Source organism: Fundulus heteroclitus, unplaced genomic scaffold (genome assembly GCF_011125445.2).
Source record: "Fundulus heteroclitus isolate FHET01 unplaced genomic scaffold, MU-UCD_Fhet_4.1 scaffold_64, whole genome shotgun sequence".
Taxonomy (NCBI): Eukaryota; Metazoa; Chordata; class Actinopteri; order Cyprinodontiformes; family Fundulidae; genus Fundulus; species Fundulus heteroclitus.
The window spans coordinates 277,021-295,782 of NW_023397077.1; the positions used below are offsets into that span (position 1 = coordinate 277,021).

The 18,762-nt window shown below is 41.7% G+C and overlaps 1 protein-coding gene across 1 annotated transcript in view; it reads right to left on the bottom strand.

The window, feature by feature from the left end:
• The window catches only part of tln1 (talin 1), a 153,233-nt gene that overhangs the window by 54,319 nt on the left and 80,152 nt on the right, over positions 1–18,762 (bottom strand). Inside the window, exons 20-30 of the mRNA XM_036133598.1 lie at positions 17,839–18,133; positions 16,491–16,657; positions 16,267–16,395; positions 15,581–15,694; positions 14,444–14,557; positions 7,713–7,847; positions 7,385–7,513; positions 7,134–7,236; positions 3,403–3,611; positions 1,111–1,230; positions 225–422 (exon numbers count right to left, since the gene is read on the bottom strand). Coding sequence (XP_035989491.1) covers positions 225–422; positions 1,111–1,230; positions 3,403–3,611; positions 7,134–7,236; positions 7,385–7,513; positions 7,713–7,847; positions 14,444–14,557; positions 15,581–15,694; positions 16,267–16,395; positions 16,491–16,657; positions 17,839–18,133 — 1,713 coding nt within the window. The remainder of the gene's footprint in view (positions 1–224; positions 423–1,110; positions 1,231–3,402; positions 3,612–7,133; positions 7,237–7,384; positions 7,514–7,712; positions 7,848–14,443; positions 14,558–15,580; positions 15,695–16,266; positions 16,396–16,490; positions 16,658–17,838; positions 18,134–18,762) is intronic.

The following is an 18,762-nucleotide window of genomic DNA, read 5'->3' on the forward strand; positions in this document are numbered from 1 at the left end:
TAAGCCTAGCACTCCTTTTTTTGCAAACCAAAAGTGATGCTGCACATGCTAAGTTTCCTCTGATTTCTTTAAGACATTTTTCCCCATGGTTATGCGCTTGTTTTATAATAGCTTTTTGGTGTCTCCATGTTGGAGATCAAATACCCTCTCTGCTACTAAATACTATTGTCTCTAAAGCATCATTTATGCAATCTGACTTCAGTAAAAGTCTCATCAAATCCTACCTGGGAGGTTCCAGCCATGTCAACACCAGCCCCCAGGAAGTTGCTAAAGTCTTGCCCAAACTTGCTGGTGGCCCTGGCAAGGTCTTGAGTGGTCCCTCTGGATGCCTGAACCACCTCATTGGCTGACTGGTTAAGGCCAGCTGCCTTCTCATTCAGCTGAGCCTGAATGTCCTGGAAACTTCGTCCACTGGATGGGAACTGCATCATTAGAAAGGAATAGAAATGTTGAATGGGACAAAGAAACATAGAAAAAATAGAGCATGTTGTCTTCTCAGTGAGAATGCACAAGCTACTATTAGGTTTCCAGCCAAAAATCTATAGAAATATAAAATGTTATTTATTCTTTACTCTGGTAATAAAAACATTCAAACTGACCCAGGATCTCCCTCAGATTATAGAGTTGGAATTATATTACTCCCTTCCTTTCAAGCCCAGTCCCAGAACAAACACCAGACAGGTTTAGGACAAAGTAAAAAGAAAAAAAAAAGAATCCAAGTATTTCAAATTGTTTAAAAATACACAGCAATACATGTTAAAAAGCTCAGTTATACAAGTTTGTCCTTAAGGACTGAAGAGTAGTTTTGACTACATCTAAAAACAAAAAATGTTTGCATTCTTTCTTCCAGTTAGATGAATTCATTAACATTTGTGCAAATGATAAAGAAATCTTTCAAATTAAAAGAGGCTGTACCATGTACTGAAATGCTATGATAGAAAATAAGAGTTAAATTAATGTCAAACTTTGATAATGATCACCATGAAACACCTGAAGTACAACTGTTTTAATTAAGAGTAATAAATATCCCTGACAACCCCCTTCGCTGATTCTAATACTCATTTCTGTTCCAGGTAATGATGATTCTCAATCAGTCAGCGTTGTACTAACAGAATCAGCCAGAAGAGATCTACTGGCTTCGCCCACAGTGCGGATGGCGTTGTCCACATCCCTCTGGCCAGGAAGCGCGTTAACACATCTGTTCAGAGCCTGGGACACTGCCTTTGCCACCTGTAGACATGTGCACAGATATTCAAAGAGAGAACGTATCATTCTGATGACAATTAATCTTACTACAAGTATTGGAGTAATCTACATAATGGTTCTCAAGCCTTTCATTGACAATCAACATAGCATATTGTGATTCTAACATCCTTAGAGGCTCAGTGCAAGTCTATTTCATACCTTCTGACCACCAGAGGGCAGTGTTGAAGGTACCAAATTTTGCCTTTAAGCATCTGCTGTTTGTGTAGTAATAGCAATGGAGTCACACCTGTGACACACCGAATGACCAATTATAACCTATATAGTCTGTCGTCATCTGGGGCTCTATTCATTTTTCCTTCCCGCATGCAGTTCCTTATGAATGGCTTCCGTTTAAAGAAAAACTTGAATTGCTTCTTTCGTTGCCAAACGCCCCATCGCCTGGTGGCTGGAGTTGCAGTGTATCGCCCTCCTAGGGCTGTGACGGGTTGATCTTCGTTGGAGGACTATTTTGCAAGTAAGGTTTGCTGTTTCTAGGCGATGACAGCATTTGGCCTCCAGCTCTAGCCAAACTTGTGGTCCAAGTTTGATTACAGCTAACTGTTAGCTTCTCCCAGTTAATCGCTAGGCTATAATTGGTCACGGAATTTTGCCCTCTCTCCCGGTTTTAGCCAACCTTATTGTCAAAGGTGGGTTAAAGCCAACAGTGTAAGCCTTTGTTAGTTAATTTGGGTTTGGGTTAAACCCTGTTTGTAGCCTTGTTTTGAACATGGAGGACTCCCATGTGTTATAGATTATGAGATAACAGAGGCTGTGGCTGCAAAAGGCAGTTACCAGGAAAACGAGCAGATCACCCACAAACCCAAGGACGTGGGTGATCTCATGCATGCAACAAATGGACTGTTATAACTGGACGTGGATATCATTGGAACCAAGCTCTCAGTCTAATGTGACGTGGATGCCGGAAGACAACGGAGGGACACAACCAATCCTGGAGCAGGTCTTAGCTCAGCTATATAAGCTGACGTAACCAAGAGTCCCCACGTCTGTTTTGTGTATGAGAATCCGGTACTGAAGCTGTAAACATCCCTCTGCCTTTTTAGATTAAATATGTTGAAGTATAGTTTTTTGTTTTAAGAGTCTTTTTATTACTACAGGAGTTCAGGCAAAGAACTTAGGAAAACCACAACTGGATGCGGTTCACCCATGGAAGGTATGGAATGTGGGGAGGCAGATGATTTGTGTGTGTTTTCCCGTTTCCACTGTAACCAGCCACTGAGATTGACTTGGTTTAAACCTCTGTCAGGAGTGACTGGAGACAGGTCTGCGTTATTGTGTCCAGTAAGGGTGTTGGAGGGATGCATTGCAGCTAATGCTGGTGCAAGACGCACAGACCAGTTTTCTAATGTTATGGAGGTCTTCTTGTCCTCTTTCCATATGCAGTCTCTCCTGTTTGATTGTGGATGTCATCTGCCACGCCACAGTACAGGATGCTGCCCCCTGCCAGTCGGTGTGTGGGCCCCACTCTACCAGGAGCGGCTTCGCTTCCTGGGCAGTTATTAGGGAGGTTCTCCTGGAAACCCTATGGGCTGATGTGTCATGGGCTTCCCCAAGCATCACAGATTTTACATCAACATGGTCACCCATCATCCTCTGAGCTAGGTTCTTCTGCAAGAATCCTTTGGGTCTTCTCAGTGAGGTATGTGCTCAGGATTCCTTGTGACATAGTTGTATTAGTCCTTCAGTGCTTTCACCAGAGGGTGGTCAGGAGGGATGAAACAGAATGGAAGTTATGTATGTAACTAGGGCTCTATGAATCCCGGATGACCCTCAGAGATTCTGGCACTCGTTGCAGATTCTGTAGAAACAAACCCTTTGATGATGTCAGACTATATAGGTTCTGATTGGTCATCCGGTGTGTCACAGGTGTAAGTCCATTGGTATTATTCTAACAACGCATGTGCAAAGGGAACATTCAGCGCTTTCAGTACCGCCCTCTGGCGGTAATCCGGGATTCATAGATCTGTAGTTATCCTTTCTATACCAACTGATGTCTAAAGTGATTATGAGTGCGCCACAATCCTTTTACAGTAACAAAAAAATAGGACGTTTTTGGGGGAAAACGTTTTTAGGGAAAATGGATGTAATTCAATTATCTGTCAGTAATTCATCATGTACAGCTGATGCTTTGCGTCTGACCTGAGCCAGCCTCTGTTGACTCTCTGTGTCTCCTGGTTTAGCAATCGCCCTCTTGGTTTCTTCAATCAGGTTGGCCGATTTGTCCATAACATCACCAGCACAGTCCAGCACAGCGTTGCGTGTTGCTGGGTCATCTGTGGTAGCAGCCACTCCTCTGGCCGCTGAAGCCAAGGACTTCAGTGCCTGAGCTATATCTCTGGCTGACATACCTGGAGGGAATAGGAGGGGGAGAGAAGACTAGGACTGAGGGAAGGTCACACAAAACAGTTAGTGAGGAGAATGGAAATACTGGTGGAAATTAAACTAAATCAATAAATATAATCAATAAATCTACTTTGGACCACTTTTAAACAAGGAGGCCAAATTTCTTAAAAACAGATGTAGGGTAAAAAATACATGGGGAAAAAAGTTATGCAATAGAAACTTAGTATGAGTCGATATCATTTCATGTTATGGGCTTGACTAATGGATTACATTGCCACCGCGGTGAAGACCCAACACACAGGACGCGACAGCGATGGCAGCATTTCAAATCACGCTGTTGGATCGCTTTTTTCCCAGAAATTTTATTGGTTATGAATTTTGATATTTTCAAAGCAGTCTGTGACCGACAAGGATGAAGAGTTAGAAGATTTTACTGGAATTGACTGAAATCTGTAGAATATGAGTATAATCCATGGGTTAAAGCAAAAATAATCAGTTTGACTGAAAATTTTTTCGAGTCGGCCCATATATTCCTTAACCTGACTCTAGCCAGATTGATATCGCTCCGCCTAGCTTCACTTACATCCATCTGGGACCTCTCCCATAGAGAGTGATTTCTCCAACCAATTTTATTGTCTAGCCAATCAGGACGCAGGGCTTGAGTTTCATAGATGTGACGTAGTGGAGACGCGTCCGTGACGTGAGACAGACAGCAATGGCGGCTCGCATGGAGGAAGCAAGCGTTAACATTGATGCTGCTATTTCTTCCATGTTGTCCAATCTACCTAATATTGTTTCATTAAAAGAACATCAGAGAATGCCTCTGAAGGCTTTTGTTGGTGGAAACGATGTTTTCGCCCTTCTCCCGACCGGATTTGGTAAGTTTTGTTTTCTGGGGCGCGTCTGCAGCGGAGCGGTTAGCGCTAACTATGTTAGGAGGCCTTTAGTCCTCGACGCAGTCGGCCCGGGATTGACTCCGACCCGTCGGTCTTCCCCCCTCTTCCTGTCAGCTCACTGTCAATAAAACGCGTGCCACTAGAGCCGCAAACACATTTTAAAAAAAAAAGTTTGTTTTTTCCTGCGTCACTCTCACAGCGTCACGTGTTGGCTTCGGTGTGAGTGGTTGAAATAGCACGTCGATAAAGATGACAGACAAGTAGCTTATCCAATCATATGCAAGGATTTTTGATAAGGCCCAGCCTTAAAAAAAGGCAAATCCGATGGAGAGGTCCCAGATGGATGTATAAATCAATCCTATGAACATACAAGGCCAACCACAGCCTGGACAATGCAGGACATAAACACTACGATGTCATACATTTTAGTTTAACACAGATCGCACATTACAATAATCACTCTCTGCTTTGCCCGTTATTGCTCAACAATTAATGATCACAGCTCATGAGTTTATAAAAAAGCATTATTTAGCTTTTTTGAAGTTTAATAAAACTGTTAAATCCTAGCCCAGTGACTGGAGACAGGAGCCCACAACCCCCACGACCCTGTGTGACGTCGAGCTGCGTTTCCCCATCAGATACGGCTTGACGTCACACCTGTAGGGAAAAGCCGGTATAGAAAGTCTGTGAAGGGTGGGATGTTACATTTTTAAGAAGTTTAACAAAATTGCTCAAGGTTTATCAGAAAAAAACCTAACTTGCTTTTAAATATGAATATTTTTAATTAGCAAAATGTTATTATTGTATTTCGTAAAGTTAAATATTGTTGAAGGTAATCTTGGCTGCAGTACCGTCTGTCTGGCAGGTGTTTTTGGGTCGGAGTAAAATGAGTCATAAAAGCTCTCTGAGAATCACCTCTGGCCTCACCCAGTTAGAACCCGCTCTCCAGTCCATGTTGTAGCTGCAGTTTATTTTTTTGATGTAGTTTCCTCAATAATCAAAATCTTTGTCATTTTATTAAGAGTGTCCCGGTGCACAGCGGCTCATTAGATGGACACTGTTGTATATTGACTGATAGCCGCTCTGACTGAAGCTCTGCCTTCTTTGGTTCAGAAAAGCGCAGGAGAAATTATTTATTCTATTTAATTACTTTTTCCAATGCGGACCCAGTCAAAAAAAGCGCATCATGCTAAATTAGCCTGAGCTAACGCTTTACTCTTCGAGTTTTAAATAAAACATAACAGTGAATAATGAGGAGGTCCCTGGTTGGTCACCGCATTTATCAGCCAAATTGCTGGAAGCCAGTGAATAAACGCTGACAGGTGACATGGCCACAGGTGGAAATAATTCATTAATTAACTGCAGGAGCAGCGACAGACTGCTTACCGATGGAAGTTTTTGTCAGATGGTCAATCCGCTCCACTTCCTGACTTGCTGGTTTCATAAATCCAAAGAAAACCTTTGATCACCGCTACTGTCATTCATGCATCTGTGGCCAGTTTGAGATGCTGTTCCAAAAGTTAGAATGATTGAGCACCGATAAAGCTCAGATTGGCAGATGTCCGCTTTGCAAAGACCTGCCCTACTCTCTTTGTGATTGGCTAATGTTCCGGTTCTGCCAGGTTTCATTGGTTGAGAGCAGCTTCAGTTTAAAACCTTGAATAAAAAGTGTAGACGGAACAATTTGAGCTCATTTTCCAAATGACGGAAATCCGTCACAGCGACGGAGAACTTTAACCCCTGGTATAATCCCTGTTCTGTGATTGCCATGAGTGTCACACTATGGGGAACGCCTCCTGTGTGACCTCATCAGAAGCTCAAATGTCACTACGCCAGCCCTGAGTGTCTGCCGTCAGTGACATCTATGCCTAGCACACAGCTGCACACTCCTCCTGAATAGAGACCCCTCTAAATAGTGCCCATGAGAATGCATGCCTGTGGTAGAATGTGCATGAAGACTAGATGGGGGCTGGAGGCCCTTGCTAGAGTATGCCAGAGCAATGGCATCAGCAATTCAGTGTAAAGACGCTGCTTTGACACTTGGTTTCCCTCATGTTGCTTAGCCCAAGACACAAACAAGTGATCAGTTTTCCAAAAATGATGTGACCTGTCTAAACAAATCCACAGTGCATGCACTGGACACAGATTATGTAGACACCTTTGCACCTCTGATGCAAAATGAGGAGGGTAAAATGCAGTCAGCTCTATCGGAGGCTATGAACCCATCACTTTTGGAACAAAAGTTGGGTTCGGCTGCAAAATTACCCCCGAATCATTGGGGGAAAACTTGATACAGGCTTGATTCATGTACAGAGCATGAATTTCACCAATGCGCTTTGTTGAGGCCATAGCAAGCAGTGGAGATGTTTTGAGTTATAACAACCTAAGCTCAACGTCCTCCAAAGGTTCAAAAGGGGAACAAGACAGAGCTTCCAGACAGTGGGGAGGTTGCACATAAATGACAGCATGCCCCTTTCATAAAGCGACACACCAATGGATGCTGACCCACCATTTTCCCCTCAAAACCAACATGAAAAGATGATATGGCAGCCCATAAAACTGCTGAGCCTTGCAATAGTATGTATTTGGAGCAGCTTTTGCTCCTTCGGGAGCTGCATTTATTTTGCCCACCTATGTAGTTCTCATCTCCTTGGGTGGCTTCACTCAGGAGCTGGGCAATACCCGAATTGACAGCCTTGGTGCAGGTACCCAGGTCCTGGGAACATTTCTCAGGCTGAACAAGACATGAAGAAACCGTTATACCAATTGCCTTACATGCAGGTGCTTTTTTGGTCAACAATTAATGCTTCAAACAAAACCTAATCTGATAATTTCCAATTCACAGCTAAATAAACCAATCTGTGTCAGTGTGTGTATATCACCGTCTCTCCTGGCAACGGTTTGAGTTTGCCCGCTTGAGCAGAAGCCTTGGTCTCCTGAATGTCCTTCTCCAGATCTCTGACCATGTTCAGAGCATTATCTATCTCCAGCTGACCACAAGCATCCTGAGCCTGCATCGTCACACATACACAGACAGACAAAAATGCTAAATGCTAACACAATGTGCATGTCAACTTCCCATCATTCCATTATCCCTACATACACAAGTGTACTGCAACATGGCTGAAAACAAACATGTTCTAGTGTGTTTCATCCATCAACATGGTGGAAGGAGATACTACAGTTTAAGTGGGAACCATGAATTTTTACCTTCTGTGAGGCAGTGCGGAGTTCTGCCAGGGCACTGGCCAGATTCTTGGCGCATTGGCTGAGCTGCATAGCTGATGCCTGATCGTTGATAGTGGGAACTGTGGCTTTACAGGCCGTTACCATCTTAGCCCCTGGCTGGTGGAGGACAGGAAGAGAAATTGGAAATCAGTCTAAACAATGAAAACAGTTATTTATACAGATTATCTGAAGCTTTCACCAAACATGATACTAGAACCAAGATGGACATATGAAGATTAAAAGTAATGCAAAATTTAGGTACCATATTTTTCAGACCATAAAGCGCACTGAATTATAATCTGGGAGCGATTTGCTGGGGGGGAAGGGGGGATTTACCCCCCCTCTGTTTGTGATGTCCCCCCCTCTGGTCATTCATGTTTTATCCCTGGGAGGGATACATTCCTCCCCCCCTCTGGTCTGAATAGGTAATATTATGGATTTCTAAAAATGAATATAAATTAGGGCTGTCAGTTTTAACGCGTTATTAACATGTTAACTTTGTTAGACCATAACGCAGACAATTTTTTTTGATCGCCGTTAATCGCGTGTCAAAACACACACACAACGTTCACTAATGTTTTTCCCCGCCGTGCTCTCCACACTGTATTTCTTTTATCCTCGGCGCTTTCCGTAGTTTCAAGAGTGTTAAAAAACTGTAGCAAAGCAGACCCGCGCTCACTGTTGCCAAATACCTTTTATTTCATGTGACTTTGGGCTTCTTTTTTCTAAAAGCGCTTGTAAATTTCATGAGTCACGGGTTGTGTTTTTTTTGTCAGGTTTCTGAAAGTGAAATCGCTTATTTGGGCTCTAAAATAAGTAGGTTATTATGAGACCTGCCTGCACTAGACACTTTCAGTGTATCCAGCTGAAATATCCCTCCGCCATAGGAGCCGACGGTAGTAAAGGCAGACAGAGCAACTCTGCAGTTTACGGTGCAATAACCGGTGATAACTGCTGAAAGTAGATTACATGGTGCAGATCACCATTTTGAGCAGACATTGGTTCTGAAGATGAGCTTTTACACGTTGATAACATTGCAGAAACCCAACCCATAAACTGTACTTTAATGCTAATTAATTTGTTTTCTCTGTATTTGACAAACTAAGGCTGAATTACGTTGCCAAACGAAGGACCTGGAGTTACTAAACAGTTGCTAAACAGTCTCTTTCAGGGTACTAAGCTCCTGGCCCAGTTACAAGCAAAGTGTAAGACTGGAATGACCTGTAGATTTAAAACCTTTTTCCAGGCTTAAACTCTATGAATATGGATATAAACAACAAGCAAAAATATTCAAAGAAATTATTGTTGTTGGTGTGAAAGCTCAGAATTAGATGTGTGAGAGAGAGGGAGTGAAAAAATTAACAAAACTTATGACTTTATTCAAATGTACATTTTTTATTAATTTTTATGTTTTTGCATAATACACGGTCTATCTTTGTTTAAGAGGCAAAAATGTATCGGCATGAAAACAGGTATTTATTTACACATTTGTTTACACATTGTGTAAACATCAGGGCGTCATGATTAGTCATTTAGCCATCATAGTCCAGAGTTTAACATTTGGCACTAGGATGCAATTAATCTCGAGTTAACTATCGACATTATGCGATTATTCACGATTAAAAATGTTAATCGTTTGACAGCCCTAATATTAATGCATGTCTTGTGTCCTTCACATTTGTTAATTAATTTTTTGTTGTCCGTTTTTAAAGAGTATGAATAACTTTTCTGCTCGAATCGGTTAAAGTAAACTAATACCCACTCCTGAGTCCAGACAGTGGATGGTGCAATCTAACCTACTGGATCTAGCTATTTACTTACTTACATTCATTACTAGCTAACCAAGTAATGAATGAGAACGTGCGGCAGCATGAACGTCAAAGTATTTTGTCATATTTCGGCCCGAAAAATCAACAGAAAAGGTCAAGAGTAGATGACGGGACAAACAGCCATGGTAATGTTACAGGACGAACTTTGGTGGATGAAGATTTGCAGGCAGCGTCACAAGACAAGAAGCAGCAGCAGCCGATTTCTCCACCCTCCGTCCCAGGACAGGTTGGAGGCTGTCTCCAGCCAGACCGGTTTCTAAGTTGGAAAGCTGTCTGGCGGCAAGCATGCAGACCATATAACCTTGTTGTTATGTTCATTTATAAAACACTTGAAATTATCCCCCCCTCTGTTTTTTTTTTTGCAAATCGCACACTGATTATAGCCATGGTTAAGGCTGCATTATACACTGATTATAATGCAAACTAAATATTCTTTATTCTTCCCATATTCTAAATATTCTTCCCAAGTGAGAAGTATCACTCTGCCCCTCCATGTAAACAGCTCTCTCCTGAAAGGGGGAGTTATCCATCTCTGTCGGAAGGACAGAGTAGTTGATCTACACCAGGGGTGTCAAACATACGGTCCGCGGGCCGCTTCCAGCCCGCCGAACAATTTAGTCCGGCCCGGTTGCTAAATGCATTATCATTATAGGAAAATAAATAAAAAAATTAATCCAGTGTCCTGTATGGCAGGGGTTTTCAATAGGTGAGGCGCGCCTCCCTTGGGGGGCGCCAAAGAGTCACAGGTGAGGCGCGAGAAGACAGAGAAGAAGACAAAAGAAGACAGAGTTGCCGCTCAGCTCTGTGAAACTGTGTAGCGATATTCGTGCCTTCTGTTTGAGCGCGCAGGAACCAATCCAAGCGTGCAGTGAGACAACTCTCAACGCTCAAAACTGGTCTGGCGCGCGCTCAACTCTGAAAAACTCTTCTCAACCCACTGTCCTCGCCGTGAGTTCCATCTCTGCTCGTGCGCTACTTTGCTCGCGCGCACCTGCTCATTCCACGCTCAACACCAACGGTGCGCTCGCTCGGCTGTTTCAGCCAATCACAGACACTTTTTTTTCCCCCCATCCAATCAGAGTATGGCTTGCAAATACTGCATTCAGATGAATTAAATCAAAATGCTGCTGCCTTTAGCAGAAATTACTAAACATCACCGTGGGATTGAAGAAAAACAAATAAAAAGTTTCATATTTTAGCCTAAAATATTTAGACTAAAATATTAGAGTTACTAAGTGAGGTGTGAAATTTTTTTTTTGTCTCTTTTCTTTCCAGCTTCTGGGAGGTGATGCAAAAGTTTATTCTGATCATAATCATCATCAATGTCATCATTATTTAAAGAGCACTTTAACACGAGGTAAAACAAAGTGCCAAACATCAGAAATACATCAGATAAGAGATAACATCTAATAAAATGCTTGTTTGTTAAAATAGCAACAAGCCTAAATTGTGTATAATTAGCCTAAAAAGTAAATTGGAATATGGAATATGTTGACGTCTGTTAAATTCAGGTTATCTTTTTTATTATTATTTCAGTTAATGTCTCCTGTTGACGTGAGTTCAGTTTGACATCGGCGTCTGTTTAGTTCAGTTTGTCTGCTGTTGAAAACAATCATTTATGAAATAGTTTGACAGGTCAATTTTAAAACTAAGCCCTCTGTCTGTGATGTTTCAGTAAAAGTAGCATGTAAAATAGAAATATTTGGATGGATATTTTATGAATAGGCCTTTTTATGAATGTACTTTGTTAAAAGAAATACAATAAAAAACATGTATTGGGCTATCAGTTGGTTTTGAAACACAGCATTCCAGGAACACAAAAGAAAGTTGCATTTACTGCAGGGACCTGTGTGGGGTAGGTTTGTGTTTTTTTTTTTTTTTTTTTTGGGGGGGGGGGGGGGGGGGGCGTGGTTATCTTTACTTATTCCAAGGGGAGGCTCACATTCAATGAATTTGAAAACCCCTGCTGTATGGCAAATAAGAATTGTTGTCTTAATGCCAAAAAGAGCTCATCAGATTTGTCTTTCACAAGTGGAGCAGTACTGCTTTTGCCATAGTGCTAAGCTTGATTTATGAATGTGAATAGTTTTATTATGATTCATGTGGGGAATATCTCAAATGATATGGACACTACAATGGCAAAGTAGGAGAGGAAAGGAAGAACAAAAGGAAAGGTGAAAGAGGAGATAAAAGGAAGAGAATGATAAAACAATTATTGAAAAAAACATGTACTTTGTTTAATTGAAAATCTGCAGTTCCTATATTGTCCACAAGGGGCGCTGTGTTTTAATCAGCAGATGGTAGCACTGAGCTTCAGGTGTGGAAAATTGATTTTAAATAATTTCTTAATTTTTATCTATTTGATGTATTTTGTCATGTAGGACAGTGTTTTTAAGTTCCAAAAAATGTGAATAAATGTTTTTTAACATTGTACTATCACTGTGATCAGTTCTTATGCATGATGCACTTAAGTAAATGCTTAACTGAGTAAAAGTATTGTTGAAATTGCACATACTTTTCTTAAAAACGCTCAAGTTATTCATAATATATTGTGTAAAAGTAAAATTCATTTGAAAAAAAAAATAAAATCAACAAAAAGTCCACTTTTATTAGTTCTATTTAATCTTGAGATCTTGAGATCAGATTAAGCTGAATGCGGCCCCTAAACCAAAATGAGTTTGACACCCCTGGTCTACACTGTCCTGTTTCTAACATTGGGCCAAAATAAACGTAACTTTTACATTGAATTACCTTACTAGGTTTACTGTTGCTAGCATGTGGCGGACTCCACGCTGACTCTCCTCTGACGTTTTACCCTTGATAGTCAAGCATACCTGTTGCCTACATTTCTTGTGGCAAATTCTTACAATTCTCACACTTGGATGTGGGATGAATCAGCAGAACAGATGGTAAAATGTGTGATTAGCTAGCTGAGCATCTAGAGCCGTTTCTATTCCAGCAGGCTCAGTGTATCAAGCTCGGTGTCACGTATAAAACGACTTCTTGCCGCCGACAAGTTTATAGTGTTAAACCATAACCCTGCATCAGTCCACACAGATTCCGCCTTGAGTACGCGGAGTGAGCTACACCAGAGTATGTGGGGGCCTTTACATGAATGCACTTCTAGTCTCGACATTTTTTAAGGAGATTTAAGGATTTTAAGAGCGCTTTATAGTCCAAAAAATACAGTAATTTAAAGGTGACCTATAATTCACTTGTTTGTTTTTTTACTTTCATCTGGATTTCTACTGCTTCTAGAAACACTCCAAGAGCTAAAAACAAAAACAAAAAAAACATCCAGTTTTTTGGCTATAAGTAAATGGACTGTTTTGAAAACTACTGAAACCACATGGCAGGATTTACCTTAAGGAAAATTCTGTCCCTACTGTTTGATGCATTGTTGTTTGGCAAGGACATGATTAGTCATTTAGCACAAATCTTCGCTGACGCCAATGATAGCCTAGGTTGACCAGATCTCCCTGATTTCAAGGGAAAGTCCCAGTTTTGAATGACCAGTCCACAGTAAAAGCTGTCCCTGGACATTTCCCCAATTTTAGCGTTTCAAGAATGATGAAAAAATGTTGTGTAAAGTGTTATCACTGAGAAGACAGAGCGAATAATCATGTTGAGTATAACAACAGCTGCTGAAACGCACCACCACCGGGTGAAATCACTACCAGCCTGTTGCCCTGATGTCTGTGATTATGAAATTCTTTTAGCGACTGGTGTTGAAACATCTGAAGGAGAGCTGATGCAGTCAACCTGGGATGACACTTCATCATGCAGCACCTCAACCCCCAAGGACAGCACACCAGGATTCTGTTTGTGGACTTCAGGTTGGACTTCACTTACTGTGAACCTACACCTGTCAGTGGATCACCAGCTTCCTGACTGACTGGCAGAAGCTGGTGAAGCTCAGGAGAATTTTCTACTATTTAAGAACCATCAGAACTAACCAAACCCCAGGGGCGTGTTCTCTAACCTCTCCTCTCTGTACACAAATGACTTTGCCTTAGTGGATCCATCTGTGAAGTCTTGAAGTTTACAGATGACATCACTGTCATTGGTCTGATCTTGGATGATAACGAGTCTGCATACAGACAGAAGGTGGATTGGCTGGTCCACTGGTGCAGTCAGAACCACCTGGAGCTAAACCCTGTCAAGACTTCTGAGGTGATGGTGGTGCATCTACCGTTGATCATTTCCGGTTCCTAGAAGCCACTCTTTCTCTGGACCAGACACGTCCTCACACACAGACACTGTTCAGAAGAAGGCCCAGCAGAAACCAGACTTCCTGTCGTGACGTAAGAAGTCCAACTTTCCATAGCAGCTGCAGGTTATTTTCTTCACTGCCTCTATTCAGTCTGCCCTTTGTTTATCCCTGGGTGGTTTGGTTCATCCACAAAACAGGGCAGGTCCAGACTGAAATGAACAATTGGGTCTGCAGAGAGGATCATCAGGGCTGACCCTGCCTCCATCCAGGACTTGTACAGGTCTAGGATCAGGAAAAGGGCAGCTAACATCTCTGCAGACCACACACATCCTGCACACCACCAGTTTAGACTTTGACCTTCAGGTGGTGCTACAGAGCGCTAGTTGCTAAAACCAGCTTCCATGGAGATGGTTTTTCCCCAACGCTGTCTGTCTGATGAACACCAAGGGCGAGGTAATAGTGCATCTTCTTTTAGAAGATTAGTACTTGGGAGGAGAGCAGCAGGTAAAAGTAGTAATCCATCAAAACAGAGCCATACGAGCATCTGGTCATTTTTGCTGCTTGGTACATGATCATCAAAATACCAAAAGAATAATAAAAAGATGTTTAAAACACAATTTAATGACTGAAATAAATAAATGACTGGAAGCCAGGTGCATAGTCATGCTCACCTGCAGGAAGTTCTGACTAGCACCGATGAGGGCGAGCTGAGCGCTGGGGCTGTCAGGTTGAGACTGGCTGCCTCGGACTCCTTGAACCAGCTGAGGGATCTGCTCTGCTACCACCTGATCTCACACACGCACACACACACACACACACACACACACACACACACACACACACACACACACACACACACACACACACACACCTTAACCTCTGAAACTATTTAAGTTAGTCCATACATAGTTATAGTATTGTTAAATCAAATTTATATTCACATCACAATATCAAAAAGAAGATAAGTAAATTCATTATTTCTGATTCAGGTGTGATCAAGTTTAACCATTTGTGGTAAAGTACAAACAGGAGACACTAAAATGTTGTAGAAACAACGTAACAGTTTTCTTTGCAGTGAATAGATGTGGATTTGAACAAATAGTCTTTTTGTTTTTCTAATAATCTTCACCAGCCTGAGTATTTCTATGCAACACAAACAGGAATAGCAATTTGGTTAGTTGTTGTATCAAAATAAATATTAAAGAAATAAAGCTGCCTTGAGAAGACAAAGAATCCATCAGTGATGCCTCACTCCCTCAGCTTTGTCCAGAGGGAGTGAGGCATCTTTACAGCATAAAGATTCCAATAAGGTCCTTCACAGTCTGAAGGATTTTGTTCTTTGCTTTTGTCCCTTAGTTGTAGAGCCAAATGTCTATAAAAAGTAGACATCCTCTACAGTCCATTATGACTGCTGTCTAAATAAGTGTTCAGTAGAGGAGCAGCTTTTGGGCTTACTCATTCTATAAGGCAAAGGACTGCCAAAGCTCTAATGCTGATCACATTTCTTCGCTTTCTTTCTGATAGCAACATGGACACAACGTAAAGTAGGAGTTTTCTAAGAGCGACTTCCAGGGTCTAGGAATAAACTCAGTTGTTTCCTGGGAACTTTTGTTTTCCACCAAACTGGGCTGGACTTGCTGCTCCAGGTAGAAACCACCCAAATTCTTCAATAGCAATGACAACAGCAGAGATTATATTTAGCAGGACATGATCAGTGTCTGTGTCTCCTTCAATGTGTTCTGTGCCTGAGTTTGTCTACGACAAGTATGGGCTTTGACATACCGATCAGAGCAGGTAGAAAGGCTCACCTTGCAGCTCTGGACAAGCTGTTGCTGTGCAGCCTGATTCTTATTGGACGAGGCAGCATGCTGGGCAGCAGCTATTGTCTGAGTGGCGGCTGCTGCTGCTTGTTTGGCTGCATTCTGGAAGAGAAATGAAGAGAGATTACGGTTTAACAAAATGGTGTTAGTTTTTTGAATCCTAGGTTCTGAATAAAAAAAGTTAAAAGTCAGGGTATGCTCCTGCCTTCTAGTTAGGGCTGGACGATAATTCAATAACATCAATCGATAGACGTGTTGTTCAATGGGAAAAAAATGGGGGTCAACAAAACGTTTAATAGAAAAACAGTTTTCCTAAAAGCAAATATTAAAAACAGTTGGACTACAAACTTAAACTAATGATGTTTCAGTTAACAGTTTAACTAGAACAGTCAAGGGCAATTCTAAACAAATGTGTTTATCTTGATTTAAAAGAACTTTTACAGTTTTGGTAAACATTTGGTTGAATTAAGGGTTGAGTTTGAATTCAGTGTTCTTTTTTTAAGAATAGGTCACTAAGCAACAGCATAAAATAGCCAGGGCTGCACTTAAAATATGTTTTTTTCATTTTTTGATCATTATCGGTATCGAGCTATATGACTTCTATTTTATCAATATGCTTTTTTTCCTACATCGTCCAGCCTTACTTCCAGTCTTAATTTTTTTTTTCATTTTACCTCCAGATTGTTGACCAGCCGCTTCTTGATCGCATTCTGGGCAGCAGCGTTGGTGGCCATTCGCAAACCTTCTGCAGCTTCACGCAGTTTCTGCTGCTGTTCCTCGCTGTCAGGATTGGCAGCTGCACCCTGAACAAAGACAACAGCTGCTCATTACACAATGAACCTGCAGACAGGTAGGGAGTTAACTTTTAGTAAATACAGACATATTGAAGAAGGCAGACCTTAGCAGCCTCCACCATTTTAGCAGTGGCATCTGCCAGGAGCTTGGCAGCAGAAAGAAGCTTGCGGGAGTTCTCCAGGTCGGACTCTCCCTCTGCATCCATTTTGATGGCATTGACCAGATCAGACGTGGCCTGGGCAAGGATACGAGCCTGGCGAACCATCTCACCTGACATTTTAGAGGGAAACTCATTTATTAGCTCCGTTTTAAATCTTTTTGTTTTTAGTTTCTTTAAAAAAAATGTATTACCAACTTAGTTTGTTTGTTACTCTTTCACTCTTAGTAGAGCAGATCAGAGGAGGAACAACAGACTGATAGGTCCCAAGCAAAAACTCTTGTTCAAAGATGGAACTTAACAATGTAAATTTTAAAATTAAGATATCCGTTATTGTTTACCTTTGAATGTGTGCATATAGTCCTCTTCCTGTATCATGCTGGTGAAAAATAACCTTAGAAGCTCTTACGGATATATATTTGGCAAAAAAAAAATCTACTAGTGATTTATTATCTATTTATTATCTATTTATTTATTATAAATCAGCTTTATTGGCCCTACAAAGTAATAAGACAGTCAGAAACACAATCTGATGTTTTTCTGATCACTGAATGCATTACACCACATGCTACTATGCAGCTAGCAGTGGTCAGAGGGCCCGGTGGCACCAATGTATGGCAGCCTCACCTCTGTCAGGGCAGCTGTGGCTACTAACATAGCTCACCACCGTCAGGGTGTGAATGACTAACTGTAGTGTAAAGCTTTAGGGTCGTTGGACTAGTTAGAGCGCTATACAAGAACAAGCCATTTACCATTTACTATTTGGGGTGACAAAAACACTCTTCAGTGTGGAGACTGCTATTGAATGGGGGAGACTGAAAGTTTGACCGTTTTACAACATATTGAAAGAGAAATCCCCTGTACATACTGCTCCTGTTCTTACCCTTATGCTCTAAAAATGTATTTTCTGTTATGGATTGTAGTTACTGTCTGTTTACTTTTTGTCTGCTTCTTTACACGAAGTGATTGTTGAAAGCCAAAGTCAAATTCCTTGTTTGACTTTGATTCTTAAAACAGACAACATCAAAGTAATGACCTCACACAGCAAAAAGACTAGAAAAAAATATTTTTTTAATCACATTACCGTTCTTGAAGACAAATCAGAATTGCCATAATATTAGCCTCACCAAGTCAAAACTTTGCAGCCCTTACTTTTTAAATCTGACCATCAGGTGGCACAATGAAAAATACTGGCTATTTATGGTTTGCGTCAGTAAAATCACAGGACTGTCATGTGCATCATGAACAGCAGGTAATCCCATGAGGTGTGTCTTGGTCTTTCAACTTCACTCACCAGCATTTCCCATAGCATTGAAGATCTTTTCAGTCACATCCAAAATGCAGTCAGTGGCCTCTCCGTGCCGTCCGATAGGCTGACCTCCACTGGCGTACTGTTTGATGTGCTGCAGCAGCTCATTGAGGGCCTGAGTGACCCCTGTGGCAGCCTGGCCAACCTGTTTCAGGAGGCCCTCTTCATTAGTGGCCATCTGCGATGCCTCAACACATCCTTCTACTGATTTAGCCACCAACTTGCCAGCCTCTATCAGCTGCTCCTGGCACACTGGGGAGCTAATGGTTGGAGCCACCACCTTAAGGAAAGATAACACTTTTTTGTAAGAAAAAGGATTAAACAAGTGTAGGCCCAACTTAAAGACATAACACCAGTTAGTCACAACATTACGAAAACGTTCCCAACATTAAATAGGTCCTTCTTGAGGAGCAAAACAGTGGAGTCAATATGTTGGAGGGTTTCCCCCCCCCAGAAAACTGGCTAAACCTGGTGGTAGTTGTTATAATGGGTGGGGTGGGGGAGAAGGGTGGCTTGTATGGTGCAGCACTGCACAGCTTAAAAGGGGAACTCGGCCTAAAAGAGCCCCGTCATTGGGGGGTTCGTGTCCATCAAGCTAATCATAGCTAGTGTTAGCTTATGTTGTCTGGGAGGTTTACTACTAAGCTGACACAGATACAGGAGCTCTACTGACCTTTTTCTGGTCAACATTGAGGCATTGAATATTATATACCATCTTTGATATCACGATTACTGGTGTTACAGCAAGGCACAATGAAGACAGCCTTCAGAAATTGGAAAAATGTGGGCTAATAGTTAGATCCAAAAAATAAAAATAAAACAGGTTCTTCCAAAACTCTTGAAAAGATAGAGAGGCTGCTAAGAGGCTGACAGCAACACTTTAGAAACTGAAGCAGTTTTATCGAAGAC